The sequence below is a fragment of the Pseudopodoces humilis genome, chromosome 3, assembly GCF_049639895.1.
Source record: "Pseudopodoces humilis isolate 2021_Gansu_Grassland_sample_001 chromosome 3, ASM4963989v1, whole genome shotgun sequence".
In the NCBI taxonomy this organism is placed as follows: domain Eukaryota; kingdom Metazoa; phylum Chordata; class Aves; order Passeriformes; family Paridae; genus Pseudopodoces; species Pseudopodoces humilis.
In genome coordinates, this window is record NC_142202.1 from 60658202 (window position 1) to 60677094 (window position 18893).

Below are 18893 nucleotides of genomic sequence, written 5' to 3' on the forward strand. Positions count from 1 at the left end.
TTACAGCCACAGATAGGTCATCCTGTCTAGAACTAGCAGACAGATTAGGTGTCTTTTTTTTTTTTTTTTTTCCTTTTTTTTTTTTTTCTTTTCCCCTGGTTTTAAGCACATGCTTAAATATCATGAGATATAAATGTATCTGAGCTAAGTTTTACTGGAATACAATTGGAAAAAAATTATTGCCTTCATGCTTCTGTGTCTGTGCCTCTTCCAGAATTTTATCTATTCCATTAAAAGCTGTCTTAAGTATCCCTACATCCTCTACAATCTGCAGTGCCAATATACTCATGAAAATCTAATAATGTTAAAGCTGTTCATGTCTTTCACCGCAAGGTTACATGAAATTAAACTTGTATGACTTGAATAAGAAATTTTCTTAGTCCTAATCTTCCCAACTACCAGAAACAAGCATGTCTGAAGTAGATGATGACAAATTCATACTTTAAAACTGATTTTGCTTTCAGGTAATCTTTAAGAAAGCAGTGTTAGCAAAAATCAATTTTAATATTAAAAACTAAGCATTAAACCAAGCAGTGTTCCATTACTTTATCTTATTTTTTCTGGCTCAGTGAAACTGAATTTACTGGAATTTCAGATATTGCTTAGACTGGCCAAAATGTTCAAATTCCACATGTAGGTATGCAGGTAAAAGTCAGTTATCTGTTTTTCTGGTTTTCATTCATGGTTAGTGTATATTAAAAGAATTCAGCAACAGCTGTAGATACTTAATTTTTTTAATCTGAACTTAGGTGCTCTGCTTTTCAGTACCTAAATCAGAAAGTTCCATGGGAGGAGTACCCATATCAGATACAGATTCTGAAATACCTTTGGAAGAGATGGTTAAAAAGAGACACATATTTCACAGTAATCAGGCTGGTGAACTACTGTTTTGTTTCGTGAGTATCTACACGCTCTGGAAAGAAATCTTTTAAAAGGAACAAAATGAAAATGGCACACATACGATGTGGAACTCGGCTCCTTTGATCACAAATGCGGCACTGAGGGTTCCTTGCAGGCTGTCCAGGTACATGCTCAACGAGTTTGCAGTACATTTCCCGCCCCTTTTCTCCACAGGTAGCATTGGTTGTGATGAGAGCATTACTAGCCAAGTTCAGCACTGCAGGAAACAGGCCTGAAAATAAAATAAAATAAAATAATAAAATCATAAACAAAAACAACAGAGGCAAAACCAAGGTGAATTTAGCAGAATAATCACAAACGAATGTAACACCTGTTACAACATTAAAGCAAAAGCCTTCATTTTCAACAGCTATGGAAATAATAAAGAAAAACTTTGGATGTGTATCCAGAATTTACACATCAGAATAAAGCCATTATACTGATGGGTTTCTTCCCATTCTCCTAAAATTCAAATTGGTACCTTCTGGTTGTATCATGAACAACAGCAGGATGCCAAAGGAGAAAGTACAGAAACATACAAAGCATCATAAATTTTTATGTTTCACAATCAAACCTTGTGTTCCTACCCAACTGGCCACTGCAACGTTGTACACAATGTACCTATGAAAACTCTTTATCATACTTCTTTTCTGCTGACATCTCCATGGAAAAGCTTTTCCTTCACACACTGCAGCACTTGCACTGTGTTGCTGTTCTGCTTAGGACTTCACAGACACCTTCGTCATCAGAACAGCTGGGTAATTCATCCACCAACATGAATAGCATATGTCATGTTTCCCTTTCCTCACGAAGAAAATAATATATACAACATCATATATTTTATGGTAGTGCTGTTGTTATTTTTCCAGGTGCACATGCTGAGTGATGTATTATAATTCTCATTCAGCAAAGCATTTAAGCACGTCTGAGTGCTCTGCTGAGCCAAGTTATATGCAGCAGTAAGCTATAAAGATTATAAACCATATGAAAAACATTCATTAAGGTGGGTTACTCTTCTTCCCACTAAGTACCGATCAAAACCTTTTAGCTGTAATAAAATTGATCCATGGAGACGAACTGATAGTATGCATCGAATGTATATATTAGTACCCCTCTCATTAAATCAACCAATTTTGCATCTTCAAAAGCAAATTTGCTGTGGCTAGAGGTTAAACAAAAAAAAGCCCAACCCAAACCAACCAGCCAACCAAAATAAAAGGCTGACGTATGGACTTATGGGGTCACTTTTATTGATTCATTTTATGAAAATTTCAACTGGCCCAAAACTTACTCTTTTGCAATTCATTCAATTTCCAGCCCTATTATACTATTATAACCTTAAAATAAGGTTTTAATAAAAACTGAATTGGTCACCATTGAACTCAGATAAAGCTCCCTTTATAATGTCATTTCTTTTTGTCCTCAAATGGACAACACCTTTCAACTGACTCCTTTCAGTCCTTTAATACCAGTCTCCTGCTTGTGTCTGCAATTAACCTGTGTGCCATTTAATTACCAAGCTTGGCTGGTCATGGTACAGCTGTCCTTTGACATTGTGAGTTAGTGACTCTCACGCCCACTTTAAAACCATGTGTAAATATACTGCTTGAGCAAGAGAGCAAATTAGTTACTAGCCTGTCCAATTTGTGCAGTCAGTCAATACTTGAGATTTTATTGATCATGTAGCTTGCTCCTTCTGTATAGATTAAAGCTTATTTTCATCACATTTTAAAATCTATACAGTTGGTCTTGTATTTTTATTCACTGCATTCAGTGGTATTTTCTGCCTTCTGTGATGGGGCCACATGGTAAAAATCTGCACAAGCATTAGCAGAGTAGATGAATTAACAGCTGTGGAACTTCCTATGTTGACTGACAGCTTCATTATTATCTTTTTAGACTGTACGAAGTTAATAGTGTAGAAGCCAGTAATCATTTAGTGTTAACAAAGAGCCTGGCATTTGGTTCAGAGCTAAGTATTTTAAGCCCTCAAAAGTGAACCTCGTACAAAGGACAGAATGATCCTACATGCAAACAACTGCAGTATATGGCATCAGGAGAATAAATCCTACAAAAAAGAGCTGAAAGAGAACAACCAAAAAGCCTCCAGATTCATACAGCTATAAAAATACTACCTGTAGTATGTCTATCACAAATCATACCATCGTTCTAAGTTTTAACACAAACTTTAAATGTAAGATACGTAAATAAATGAAGAGTACATAAGAAACTCACTTATTAGAATATAATTTCACCCTTGGGACACCTCTTTAATGTGCAGAGCAGGTTATGGTTAAGCTACCAAAACAGCCCTATCCATAATCAGTACAAACACAGGCAACAAAACAAGTATTGGTGTTTCACTGAAGGGCCCACAAGTCAAGATGCCAGCACACCACAAAAGTACTCCACACTGAATTCCCCACAGGCTCGGAGTGACAGGCAGAGAGCAAAAGATGCACTTTACAGCCAGCACTTCACCTTTGCAACTGATTAATTCCTCAGCCCTAGAGTTTTAACAAGTAATAATTAACAATTACTTATTTGAACTTTTTTTGAAAATCTTTATTTCCAAGGAGTAGGGACTGGGCTCAGCAGACCTTACAAGTCCCTTCCAAATCAAGGTATTCTGTGATTCTATAATACTTCTATGTACAACCCAAAAAGAAGGCTTTGCCTTAAAAGAACATTTGATGTGCAAACCTTATAGAATGAAGGAAGCAATATTATTCATATTGATTTCTAGTAGTTACGTATAAATTTTTTTTCACAACAGAGGTATGAAATTCTAGCAATACAGAAGATGAAACCATTGTCTTGAAACTTTTAGCTAGGCCTTTTGAATATGAAATAAAAATGTGTATGTTTATGATGCTAATCTATCTGGTCATATTTTCTGAGATTCAGACCTTAGAAATTCATCTTCCAATCATAAATCCCCAGGAAAAAAGGCAAGAGAGCTCTAGCTAGCACAGTTTAATATTCTTTGCCTTGTTTTCCATTACAATAATCATACACAAAAAGTATTTTAAAACTGGTGTACTAGTTTTGCACATCTTCAATTTCCCAATAAATTTTAAAGTTTGTTGTTATCAATCCCACCTTGAATTCTATAGGCATCCTCCCATCAAACACTTCCAAAAATATGACCTGCTAAAATTACAAAGAGTTCATCTTTCTTTATTGCCAAATGCATTGTGTAAACCTTTGCTCCAGTGCAAAGATTGGATAAAATGCCTCTGAGCCACAAACACATCATCTCTATTTTGTGTAGCTCAAGTGCAAGCAGAAAAATTTGACTCCCTTCAGCTGCCAGCTACATCAATCTTTTCTCTCCTTTGTGTCACTGGCAAGAATCATATTAGTATTAAATTCTATCTGTTAAAAAAAAATTCTAGCAATTGCATGATAGAAATAGGAAGAAAGTATTGGCTTTTAATTAGGTAGTGGTTTTAGCAAATTTGGCTCAATTTCTGGTTTCAAAGTACTGCTGCTGTGTGAAGAGAATGGTCATCTTTCTGCTTTACACTTTGGTTTTTAATTGTGGAACACATTCCATGAAGATTTTAGTGCATGGAAACCCAATAGAAAGTTTGTTTAGTGTTGACAGGTGAATAAACTATGAAAAGCAAACAGCACAGAAGTTAATCAAATTATTTAAAGTGGTGTACAATGCACAGGTAATCAAGCATGCTGCTCAAGTCACTAGAGAATTAATTATGATAAGTTTAGCATGCATTTTCAACAGAAAGAATTCTAGAAAAAAAATGGTAAAAAGGAAAAGCAGCAAATCAGCAGGATTTTCTTGCCTACAAACCCTGATGTACTCAAGTTTTACACGGCCACTGTTCTAGTGAAGTAGGTGTGGTATCAAGGTACTAACTAGATTATCTTTTTTTTTTATAATGGGCCCTGGATCATAACACATCTAGATACCTATCTTAAAGAGCAAGGTAGTGGCTGCTTGGTATCTGTGGGTTTTTTTACAGATGCCTCAAAAGCCATCCTTTATTAATACTAAAATTCTCTGGAGTGACTGGCAAGCATGTGATTCACTGAGTTCAATACATTTAGACTAGCATACAGACTTTTACAAGATTCCACAAAGGCCATTAAAGGAAGGAAGTAAGCCATCATAACACATGAAGGCATGACCTCTCATGAGGTCAGAATTAAAAGTGGAGAACAGCAGTGGAAAACCATAACAATCTTTGCTGAATACTATTCTGCTCCGACAGTAACATAGGAAACTTAGAAAAGAGGATAAAAACTAGGATGACTGCTTGTTGATGATAAAAATTATTCAGGAAAATTAAAATAAGCATAGACCACAGAGTGGTAGAAAAATTCCACAGAATGGTTTTTCTAGGCAATAAAATGGCATGTGAAATAAAGGAATGGAAATTTATACACAGGGGGAAAATATGATTGCTTCTGCACTAGCTATTATCAGTCCTGAATGAGTTATTATTGATATTTCAATGAAAATATTAGCTCAAGGAATATAAACAAAATGTTATTACATTATTGCATAAATCCATCTATACTGACAACTCGAATACTGTATGGTATCCCTTACCTCTCATCTCTAAAAGGATATGGTAGAGCTAAAAAAATGAAGAAAAGTGTGTCAAGATCATAGTTGTGGAATAGCTTCTGAATGTGGGTATGAACAGTCTATGAGTTTTCTACTGGAAAACAAACAGACTGAGAGAAGTATAAAATTATGTAACTGCATATACAATCACACATGGCTTTAGTAAACTTTGGAGTGAATGTGGTAGGTTATCCTTCTATCACAAATTGAAGGTGCTGAATCAACTCAGCAGACAGGAGTTTTCTTCACTGATTGGGACATTTTTCCTGCTTATGAAGGGAGCTGCTTTTCAGCAGGATAGCAATTAAATTATAGAATAGATGAATAAGTCATATAATAAAGTATTTTTATTCCAAAGCCAAGAATGGATTAAAAACCAATTAGATTAATATACAGTACAAGGGTTCATCCAGAGCTCTTAAACATGAATTTTGTGTTTGATTGTGTTCAGTTACCAGTTCAGAACGTCCCTAAATCACTAGCTGATGCAGAGTTTTACCCAGGGAGACATCCCTGTACTCCTTCACATTTTTCCTCAATATTGCTGCTGATAGGTATCTGTAGCTTTTTTCTTACTAAGGCTGGTAGCATACATCCCAACATCAAGGTTCATCTAAAATGGAAGAGAAAATATAATCTTAATTTTGTGTGCTATTTCTAATGAAACTGTAATATTTTTGCCAATATTCAATTCTTTCACCAGCCATTGTCTACTTCCAGCCATACTCCTTCCCATTATTGCCTTGCACCCAGAGAGGTTTCCTCAATGGCTACTTATTATATAGAATAGATTTTGTTCTGTAGATCCTCTACAGAACATTCTCTCAAGCCTGGCAATTTTCTTGCAGTTTTCTGCAAAGCAGTATTACCTAATTCATTTTCTTATTCCTTCCTTATTTTCGCTGCATAAAGGAAAATAACAGCCCAGCTTCACGTGTTTTCTTTTATCTACTCTTCATGAGTTCCCACCAACCTTCAGCTCATATAAGCTCCACAAGTATCGGTGGAATAAAACCTACCTATCTGATGCCTGGCACCCTGCCCTGTTTTGTCATGCCCTATTACCTACTTCCCTGCCAAACTGACAGATTTTCCACATGCTTTATTGCAGTAGTGGAGATAAGCAGAAGGAGATGAGCTACACAAGTAGCAGGTACAAGACATTTTCATAAAGCCTGTCAGCTGCTGAATTCAGTCTCATTCTCACTCTCACTCCCTTTAGAAACAGCACTGTTTGATTGACCTTCAGAGCCCACTGAGTTGATTTCCCTAGCTGAGAGAGGATGGAAGGATTCTAGAGGGAAATCAAAGATATTAACTGCATCTCCAGCTGCCGAATGGTGATTACAGGTTCATTATAAAGTGGGGACAGTCACTGGGGTAACTACCTTTAAAATGTGTCAAGAAGCAGCTACAGAAAAGCAGGGGTAGAGGAAACAGATATGAATGTAAACAAAATAATTACCTTGCACATTAGTGTTCCTACCATTCACCAGTTCTGACACACTTTTCCTCCCTTCCCTTCATATAACTCATGGAGAATTGTAAATCCTGTTTCAATCACATCACCATCCCACACCTACAGAGCAACTGGAGCAGTAAAGCTCCCTGGAATTGCACTCCAGCACCACAATGGAAGCACAAGCAAGGAACCAAGACCAAGATTATAATCTCTGTTAGACATCTGCTACTGCACAGAGGAAAGAGCAGATATTTCAAATGAGAAAGAAGTACCCACCACAGGTGGTTGATAGGAGATGGAAGACAGCAGTAGCAGTCTTTGCATGGAGAGAAAAGAAGGAACTCTATGAGTGGGGGACACTGAGAGAGAAAAAAATTGAAAGGAAGACCACCTCAAAGATACCCATAGAGCCTGTAACCTTTCCTTTTTATAGAAGATTATTGGCACACTGAAATTTGCATTCAGTATTTAATGTCTATATTGTGGTTTGATTACACAGTGATAAGATCAGCATCTCATTTTACTGAGGTTAAAATTAATATAAATAATTGCAGTGCCTGCACGTACAATCAAAATGTTAACTGTAAAAAATCAGTATAGATTTTTATTAGGTTTTTTAAAGTACTTCCAAGATAGAAGACAAACTTTGGTTTACCAACTCTGGGATTCCTTTGTGTCTTATTAAAGCATTAGAACTGAGAAAATGTTTTTTCCTTCAAAGAAAGCTCTGTTAAGACCTGCATACTCCTCTTCTCTCTTCTAAACAGACCAGTATTTGGCACTGCATACTTCCTTCAATCTTCTCAAAATATCCCTAGTCTCTTCAAAGAAGCAAATAAAACAGCCTGCCTAAATATGTCTAACTTTTCAAGCCAATCTTCCTAGTCTATAGAGCACTTTGAAATCTTCATGCAGTCAAGCAGAGCTGTTTGCCACAGAATTTGTACTAAAAAGACAAAAGAGAATATGTCAATTTCCGATGTTCTAAGAAGTGTCACTGGAAAAAGAGAGACTTGTCTGCTGTGGCGCAGAGCTATGCTAGGCTGTGGGAACACAGTGCGGAGAAAAAACTGGGACAAAACAAAACAAAATGTTGCAGCACTGAATTGCTTCCAGCTGAGCACGACAGGGAGTAACTTAATGCACTCTATCCACAATGTAGATGAATACTTTTATACAACTAGAAAATAAATCCAATTTGAAGAAATAGCTGTCCAGACACAACAGAGCATGAAGACTGAAAGACAAAAAAAAATAAAAAATTGACACTAGGATCATTTGTCCAGAGGAAAACAAAATGGAAAACAAATGTTTCAGTACCCATTTATGTCAGTTGCCCCAAATCACTGTGCATTCCAGTATTGTTCAGCAGTCAGCCTTTTTTCCTTCCAAAGGAAGTAGAAAAGTAGTTTTTGATGTTTGGTGGTAGAGATGGCTTGCTTTTACTTAGAGGTGATTTTCTCCATTCTAAGCAACATTACATACACCCTTGCGCATATTTATCTTCAACACAAAAAACAAAGTATGAAACACTAACCTGAAGAGGCTTGATAGCAAATCTAACTACAATCCTTACATAGTAACAGACACATCTGAAAGAGGGTGTACCGATTATCTAGTAATATCACTTTGCCTCTCCACGGCTCACAGCATTGAAAATCTGTAGGGATTTTGCCGATTTTAACAGCAAGACTCTATCAGTTTTACAGATTGGAGACTGAGTGAAAAAATCACTACTGGCTTACCCCAATATTCTATTGTATTAAATATATAAGCATCCTCCTTGCTTTGTAATGAATTTCCTTTTTTTCCCCAGAGCTGTCATGAAAGGTTGTTTTGCAAAGGAGAACAGGAAAACACAGGTGAAGATGAAATCTCGTCTCCTTGACATCCATGGCAGAACTCCCACTGAATCAAAAATTCAAAGCACAAAGACTTAATGGACATCTCATTTTCAAAGGTATTTATATGCCCAGTCTGAGTCAGACACCCACCGATTTTCAAATGTATTCTGACAAAAATTTTGAAGGGCAAAATCCCAGTTGTACAAATACCTTATCTGTAGAAAGGGTACACTATGCATGAAGAAGCAAGCAACACTGCACTCTTTACAGTTATTTTCTTTTATTTTTTAACTCAATGATCTTCATTGAAACCTTTACAATGCAGTACTATGGTCCTAGGCAGCCAAGCAGGCATAACAAGAAAAAGTAAAACAACCTCTGAGACAAGTGTTCTGCATACAGGAGTTCTCCCAGATCCCATGCCTTCTGTTCTTAGATAGCACACACCAATTTACAATTTCTCCTGCAGGAAAACTTCAGGACAAGGCTAAAAATGTCCATTTTTATTCCATCTCCATAACTGAATACCAGGGTCTCCATACTAAGAAAAGACACACTCATGCGCTTCCCTCATTTGCAAACAGCAAGACACAGACCTGTATGTTTGTCTATCCCATCACTGAAGGAGACAAGGAAAAAAAAAAAGGAAAATTTTTTAAAAATCAGAATTTCTCAAAGGTAAGATAAAGCATGGCAAAATCAAACCTTCCAGATGCAATTTACTGATGACTTTTGTCTTGACGATGTTTTTGCTTTATGAAAAAAAATATGCATTGTCTCGGACACCAAAGAATATGAAGAATATGGGTATTTTTGCAATAACTTCAAACTCAATGTCCATTGAAACCACAAAGAAAAGTCAGAATTAGTTACTGTGCCCTTGAGTCTCCGACATTGTCAACTTAAATAGAAAGACTGAGATGTATACTGTGTTGTACAAGAGGCAACAAAAGGCATGTTACGGGGGCTAATAAAAGTCATCCATCTCTTCACTATCGTCTAACTGACAAAGAAATCCAAACTGAGTCTAACTCTATGAAACCAAAGAGCAAATGGAAACTGATTTCACCATATGTAAGAGATTCTGTGCACTTACATTTACCCTGATGATACAGATTAAAATAAAGTGTTTCAACTGATGAGCTTGAATAAACATGAAGTTCAATTTTCATTCTTTGAACTGTTTTACTCCTCACTATTCTGCCGTAATGCTTTACAAACACATACTGATTAGGATTATAAATTTTCAACATATTCTGGTAAAATGCAAGATCACAAATTAGCAATTTCTCTACAGAGTTCTTAGGAAACATCTTCAGAGGATTAGAGAACCACTAATGCTGAAAGGGACCTCATATCTAGCCCAAACTCCTCCTCAGGTAGGGTCATGGGAGCAGATGGCCCAGGACTGTGGAGCTGAGTTTTTAGTATTCCTAAGGATGCAAGCTCCACAGCCCGCCTGGGCAATACATTCCATTGTTTGACTGCACTTAGTAAAAAAACTGTTTTCTTCTGTTTAAATGGAATTTTCTGTGTACTGAATTGTGCCCATTACCTTTTGTCCTATTACTGGGTACCACTGAAAAAAAGTTTGAATATATCTTCCATATCACCCCATGACACATATTGACACACATTGTTGATAAAATCTCCTTGACACGTCCCAAAACTAAGCAACCCCAGCCCTCTCAGCCTCTACTTTTAGGACAAGCACTCCAATTCCTTAATCATCTTCCCAGCCATTTCCCGCACTTGTTCCACTGTGTCCAGGTCTCTCTTGTACTGAGGAGACCAGAACAGGACTCACTTCTTCAGGTGTGCTCCCATCACTGCTGAGCTGACAGGAACGATCACCTCCCTCAATCTGCTGTGGACATTCTAACTGGTGCACCCCATTTGGTTTTTTTTCCTCATTGCTGGCTCACGTTCAGCTTGTCTACCAGGACACCCAGGTTCTCCTCTGCAAAGCTGTTTTCCAGCCATTTGGCCCCACGTTGTACTGGTGCATGGGCTGTCCATCCCCACATTCCAGACTTTGCACTTCCTTTTACTAAACTTCATAAGGTCACTGTTCACTAAACTTCATAAAGTCAGACTGTTTCTCCTTCAATGCCCTTCTGGCACAGCCTTCTGGAATATCAACCAGTGTGTCAAACTCTATGTTGCCTGCAAACCTCCCAAGGGCACACTCTGCCCCATCATCCAAGTCATTAACAAAGATGTTACACTGTATCAGCCCCAGCACTGATGGCTACTGCTTGCCTACCGATCACTAATGACCTGCCTCCAGGTGGACTTTCTGCCACTGACACAACCATTCAGACCCACCCACTCTGTTTTTAATCTACCTTGCTGTCCACTTATCTGACCGGTATTTAACCAGCTTTACTTTGAGAATGTTACTGAGACAGTATCAAAAGCTTAATAAAGCTAAAATAAATAACATCCATTCTTCTCCTTTCATCCACCAGGCCTGTTACCTCATCATAGAAGACTATCAGGTTGGCTAATCACAAGCTGTCCTCCAAAATTCCATGTGGTCCTAAAACCCTCATTTTAGCTACCTGTACCGTTCCTATTTACTATTTTATGTGTATGTATTACTTAAACCCAAGCTACACAATATCCTATTAAAATGAGAACTAATTTGCCCTTCTCAGATTATACTGTAAGGCCACACACCTTTGATTTGTTCAATTTCAATGCATGCAAAGCAAAATTAGCAAGATCAAGGCCTTCAGTGATTACAGTATCAAGGCAGAATGCAAATTTATTTTTCACATCTTAGACTCGCAGCTTTTCACAGAACGGAACAGGTTATCTGTTTCATTTCCATACAGACAGTATTCTGAGGCGCGAATTAGCTGAATAACTGAGAAATACTGCAAATAATATAAAAACCATAATAAAATGAAAAATTAAATTGTATATTTGTGTAGTTATACTACTACTATGCATTGAATCAAGAAATGTCCAGTTACATATGAGAATATGAAAGAATATTGTGAACACTCTTTGTCAGTTTTACAGTATTCTTTTGTTCTAGTACATTGAAACAGTTCTTGCATGTCACCTAAATTTGTTCACCTGAGACTTTGCTACAAAAGGGCTCCAAAATACATGTAAGACCTGTGGTACTGTATTCACATATTTGTAAATTATATATATGTAATATATACAGATATGAAAATACAATATACACTGCATCTGTATCTGTAGCCACAGTAGTAAATTTAAAATTCTTCCTATTTCATGAAGAGAACCGAATATGTGCATGATTTCAGTATATTTTAATATACATTTTGTGAGAAAGAAAATTTAATAATATTTATTTTCTCCATGAGAAAAACAGACAAATAATTTCCCTGCCTTCCATATATTTTGTTCCCTTACTTGAACTGTGACTGAACGGGAAGATCAAATGAGGTCTGAGCAGATGGCTGTCAACAAACCAGTGACAACATACCATGGGTTAGCATTAGACAGAAAATGTTCAGCCTGGTATATAATTTCTGCTTGTAACAACCAAAGACATCTGGCTTAGAATATAAGCCAGCTTGAACATCCCTACACATACTTACTTTATAATTAATGAAAATTGAATTATATCAGTATCTCTTAATATTTCTCTGTTAAAGGTGTGCCTATCTGTATTAGTGGAAACCCTCCTTTTCTTCGTTATAAAAGTAGACTCAGAGCCATCACAGGTGTCACATCTTTACATCCCATTAAAATCAGCCAGAACTGCATGCAGATGAATCCCTACACATTACTTTAAAAATGCATGGGATGACACATCAAGGAAAGGAATTCTTCAGGTCTTCCAATAGGATTTTAAAAAGTTTCAGTGGTGCTACTGTCACTAATATGACATTTATTTGCATAATTAAAGGTTTTAGCAATGGACTCTCAGCTGGAAATAAACGGTTTCTTTTTCACAAGTATGAATCAGATGCACATCTCTTGGGTTTTCCTTTGGCTGTTCTCACTGTTCGGAAAGTTAGCAAAATGCCTCCCTCCCCTCACAGTTTTCGTGTTCCCCACATTTATGCATAGCAACAGCTTTTTATGCAGCTTTTTCTGATTAACAGAAGTTGCTTTCAGTCATTCAGGCAAGAGACTGCTCCATTCATGGAGACCTTCGACATTTTTTGATTCTGCAAGAACTGTCCCCTGAAGCACACAGTTCCACATTATACAATGAGACTTCTCGCAGTAGTATGGACAAGACACAGCTGATCCGCATCCGTACAAAAAATACATTTGAAATGTTAAGGTCTTTGCAGACTTAGCAAGTCAATAACACTCTAAAGCATAGCCGTGATCATTGGCTGCAATATTTAAAACTAATTATAAAACTCAAGTGTTCTCTGAATCAGTTGGCTTGGGAAAGAGGAAGAGAAGGAGAGGTACAAAAAATCTGAGCTAGATAGGTTAGAAGAGTGACTGGTTAAACTGCTTGTAATTGTATAAATTCACAACCACCAGAGCTGGATGATAAAGGCACCTACTAATGCTTTCCAAGTAACAGTGATACACTTGATTATCCTTTCCATGGAGTCTAGTTACTGAGACATAGAATTGAAGAGAATAATTTTTTGATCAGTGAAAATCTGGAAGAAGGGAAGAATTTAGAATAGGTACTGAGAGCTGAAAGAGGCAGGAAACCTAATACTGCAGATAGGTAGCAATGAAATGCAGTACTCCTTTCTATAGAAAACTTGGGGGGATTTTGATATATGAGTTAGAGCAGATAGATGGTAGAGCAGGAGAAGCTCCTTTTGCGGGATATAAAGATAGAGAAAGAGAACACGGGGATAAACAGACATCGTTAAGAGAGGAAGGGTTAAAATCAGGAAGTTCCTGAAAGGAAGAAGCCAGATACACTTTTAGAAGGCAAAAGGATAAAACACTCAGCAGATGTATCTGAACCCTAAATGCAGAGGAAATGGTTATCAAGAGACCACCAGTTTTGGAAGCCTTTCTGCTTTTGAATCCCACACCTGAAGAAGAGAAACAGGAAGACAAGAAAAGCACTACATGACCAAAGTTTGTGGTCAGTGACACATTTTGATGTACTTCATTTCTCATATCAGGGCACAGAGCAAGAAAGGCAATAGGTGAAGTGGGAGCAGTAGAGCACAGAGGGGTTTCGGGCTGGAAACAGAACATCAGTAAGCACATGTAGCAGTGAGACAAAAAGTTGTGTAACAGAGAAAACTCGTAAGAAACAAGTCAAAGGCTGTTCCCAAAGAGAGGAAAGATGATTGGAAACTTTTACACAATAAATTTGGGTGGGAACACATAACTGCTTACTAAGAATACAAAGACTGTAATCTTCTCCTTGCACCCAGGGGGAAAAAAAAAGTGCCTCCTTTTATGAAGGACAACAGAAGCCATCACCTCAATGTCAAAAAACAAAATTGCAAGATAGACGTGGCATCATTTCTACAGGCACAGTGGGAGAGACTGAGAATTTTCTTCAGAGTAATTTTCTGTGGAAGAGGCTTCCCACTGTGCAATGGCCTCTGCAGAATCAGCAAAGAACAAAATGTTGAAGCACATCTCTTCATTTGAAAGTTTTAATTCTAAAGTTTTGTTTGCATTTTCTAATAAAGGGAAAATATTAATTCCTATCTAATTCTTTCTCTAACTAGTGCAGAGTTGTATCTACTAACATACCTCAGCTTTTGTTATGGACTAATAGTGTACCCTGTCCTTAAAATCCCATGCCTAATTTTGAGTCTAAGAGAATTTCTTTTACATTTCTATCATAAATCCTCTGACTAAAATTCCTGAAAAAGTCAGCAATCAGTACCTAGGATAAAATAATAATACACAAGTACTCTCTTAGAACCTTCATGAAATCTACAGTACACATAATTATTAATTAGACTGCATTTTTTGAGTGTCACATAAAGGAGCTGAAAAAAAAATATTCTGAAAAGAATATACAAATTAATTCCCTCTGAAAGATTCATGTTTGAAATATTTTCAGTATGGGACCCTTATCACAAAGATAGGACTATTAGAAGGTAATTAAAGGGGATAAATAATAAGTATATTCTTACTTTAAACTACACTTTGCATGTTTCCCATGTTTGTATTACATAAGGAATCCTAAAAGTTGTGTTGGGTGTGAAGAAGCCGTTTTCATGCAATCTATGTCCTAACTCTGTAAAATTCAAATACTGATCCTTATATCTGCTTAGTGTCTTTCCATATAACTATTACTTTAAGGCAGCAGACAATTCCATTCAGTATTATGTAGCAAAAGATCTATCTTTTTGTACTCCAGAAGTATTAAGCACAATCTTGGCATCTTTGCAGTGAATTCAGCTGCTCCTAGACTAGGACCAAGGCAAAGCCACTTGAAATTTACTACAGTTCTCAGGCAGCACACCACCAGGAACCAGGGAGGCTTTGAACAACACTAGGTAGAAGCACCGTATTTTCTACCCTTTAAATCTTACAGCATGCCTAAATGTGTCCTTATTGATAAGTTTTTATCCATTTGTGGAAAAAATTAAATTTGTAAGACTGTGGAGATCAGTTTAATATCCTGTGACAGGAAATTTTATTTTATTAGAAACAGAGAAGCTATCCAGTTATTGGAAAGATAACAGAAATACACATTTCAATTAATTCTTCATATTACAAAAGAACCCCTAGGGTCATATTTAGCTAACTACTCAACTCAAATTAGAACTATTCACAAATATTCCTCACAGATTTCTACTCAACTGCATGCCCACCTCTCATATAATCAATATCTGAGAGACACAGTGCACACGGGTTGGTAGATGGGTTTTCTGTGGTAGTGGTTTCCCTCTGTAAAATGATATTGCTGGTCTTTATCCTTTCTCAAGTAATGGTTCAATTGTACTGTCAATGCAGTTGAGACCAAATAAAAGTACCCCCTGCTGTCATGTAGCACAGTTCCATTTTGTGCTGATTCTTGTGGGATGCTCATATTTGATTCATCTTTTTCCAAGCCTTGACAAAAACATGTAATATGTCACTATTTTATCATCTTAGTTTTCTGTTCTTTTAATCAACATGTAATTAATCAATATGCATTCTTCCCTATTTTAATTGGTTTCTACTATCACACAGTTGATCTCCAGCAAGTAATTGTACTGTACCATATGAGATTATAATCTCTATACACAGACTAGATTTGAGCTCTCATCTGAAAAAAAGCTAATGGAGTAATCTGAAGGAAAAAGAGTGTAGTTCCTACAGAGTGACAAGTCTCCAAAGACAATCCGGCAAGAATCTGAATCTCTCATTTAAGGGGGATCTGGTATTAAAAAGACAAGACTATTTTTTTTTTTAAAGTATAGCGCCCTCTCCTCAGGCACTGCTATGAGATTTAATTTATAACATTCTCCTTGAAATACACAAGGAAGTGCATTGGAATTCCCACATTATACACACATTCATGACACTGACTGTGTACAGTATAATTTATCTTTAATACTCTGATTTTAGATGATTGGTAAGATGATGAGGCTACATAAAGTAACTTCCAAAATGGTGTTACCAAAGCAGTTGACAACTGCACAAGTTCCTAGCAGTATGTTTTGACAACCTTAATGTGAGGACTATAATCTGTCCCTGACTACACCTGCAACCTATTCTGTGCCTATGAGGTTTAAGTCCTGGCCACAGAAGCCTTCTCCCCCACCACCCACAGCTGCCATTCCCACTGGGATTCCAACGGCCGAGGGCAGCTTCTCACGACAGAATCACCCTGCAATTGGACGGGAAGTAAAACTGGAACAGTCTGTTTTAAAACAAATTCCTCTGGCTTTTAGGTCTCAAGAGCCATTTCCCTAAGCTTTTGTTCAGTTCTTACCACACTATATACCAATATGGGAATTCTTTCCCTCATTATAATTTGCACTTTCTCTTTTTTTAATGCTACAAACTGCTATGTTCTGTCTTTTTGGTTCTAAAAAATGACATATCTGAATGACCAGATGGCTTTCCTATGGACAAGACACTGAAGTAACACAGGCATAAAAACAGAAAATAAAATATCCATTTACCAAATCCTTACTTATGAGAAAAGAAATTTTGGCAAGCAGAATTATTTATGAAAATGTGAATATGCAATTATTAAGAGATATAAATTATACATATAAATCAAAAATCTGTAAGATAAACCTCTGATCTGCCAATACCTAAAGAAAGGGGCTCTGAAGTTAGGGAAGCTGAGGGGTGTTCCTTCAGGTCAAGAAGACCCACTGATTTTAATTAGAAGAACTTGTATTCACCTGATGTAGATAACACAAGGTACTGGCAATGTAACAGCAAAAACTTCATATATGGTTCTCTTACACAATTTCCATGTTACTGTTTTAATCATTTCCATTTTTACTATAAGCCTGCTTTTAAGAGCATAACATTTTTTTTCCCCATTAGAGCATTGTGCTTGTAAACAAAGACAAAACAAAACCCATGAATTTCTTTCATGTGGCACTCCATAAAGGATGGGATTTGCTTCCCTCAGTTTCTGTCACTTTTGTGAGGTTTAATTTAAAAGAAATGGAAATTGCTTTTAAAAATTCCTCTGCCATGAAGTATACACATATGAATCAATCACAGTAATGTCTGGAAGGCAAAATATCAAAGTTGTGTTTCAAATTCTACCACTGATTTATTCTGAGACCCACATTAAACCTCCTTTTCCACATCTTTAAAATGGAGATAATATCAGCCCTGTTTTATAAAAGATATGGAAATTATGTTAGAAGAAAAAGTCTAGAGGTAAAAAAAAAATTAAATATATTTACATATGTACTTTTTTTATCCTGAGGTTGCAACATCTAAATGTATCTTTTATTATTTCTAATAAACGGGACCTTTGTACCTTTCTTTTTTGACATAGGAGATTAAGGGAGGTCAAAGGGCACCATTTCTTCTGGAAATGCACAACTCACCTGGTTAGGGAAGAACAAACACACACATATATACACACATCAGTAAATTAGGGTAGGCCACCCTAAGACACCTCTCACGAACCATTTGTTTAAACATAATGTTCAAACATTAAAATCCAACAATGCCTTTCTTCTTTTAAACATAGGGAATCCCTCCATGTGTCTCAAGCATTAACACCGAAAAAAAAGATAATATTGATTCTGATTCTACTTGTAAATGAACTTTAAGATCTACAGAATAATTTATTAGATATTTTAGAATTCTCTTGAATTCCCTTGGTGGGGAAATTCCCACTCCAGCAGTTACACAGTTTAATAGACACTTAGACAGCATGGCAGTGAGTGCAGGAAAAAAAAAAGAGACTAGAAAATTTCAGTAACAACGTTTGATTAAGACAGCAAGAAAACCAATGTGAGGCTCTTGCATAGTTCTGCAATCTTTCACATTTCTTCTCTGTTAAGCACCAAGGACTGAGGTCTCTCTTTGCCTCTCATCACAGAACCAGCTTAAATCTACACATATAGTTCCACAATCTATCTTGATATAACTAATGCTCTCTGTGTGCTGGGGAAAGCATCAGACTTAACAGAATCAATCTAACAAAGTTAGTAACTCCAAGTGTCAGATGACAGAAGTTGACAGACTAACTGAATACAATGCTGATAACTCCAAGTTTACTCACCACAGTTAAGTAGCAATATGGTGTATCAGATATTTAATTCTACATAAATCTAACATAAATCCAGTAAAAATATGTAGGTTTGATGTCCATTTCTAAATGTCTCTTACATGACAGAGAAGCAACAACCTCTTTTAGTAGCTATCTCAAATTATGAAAAAAAAAAGAAAAAGATGACTTAGTGTAAGTCACTCTGAGTTACAGAAAAATTCCACGAGGAATTCAGATTGTGTATACAGGGACATCCAGGAACCTGAAGGCCATGCAATTGAAACAAAATTCATGTTAAACAGAAATGTGAAGAAAATAATGCATTTTGATGATTTTTCATTTTTGTACAGTCTAATGAAGCACACATTTAAACTGGAAGAACGGCTCAGAAGTTAAGGGTTATGGGTCAGAATTCAGGTGCTGTGTTTTAACTGGGCCGTGATTAAAACTGGTAGAATTCTTAGGCAGAGT

At 36.6% G+C, this 18893-nt stretch overlaps 1 protein-coding gene across 5 annotated transcripts in view; it reads right to left on the bottom strand.

The window, feature by feature from the left end:
* The window catches only part of LAMA2 (laminin subunit alpha 2), a 336136-nt gene that overhangs the window by 254128 nt on the left and 63115 nt on the right, over window positions 1-18893 (bottom strand). For all 5 annotated transcript variants that reach the window (XM_088053203.1, XM_014263438.2, XM_088053202.1 and 2 more), the window contains exon 2: window positions 962-1132. In XM_088053203.1, coding sequence (XP_087909329.1) covers window positions 962-1132 — 171 coding nt within the window. The remainder of the gene's footprint in view (window positions 1-961; window positions 1133-18893) is intronic.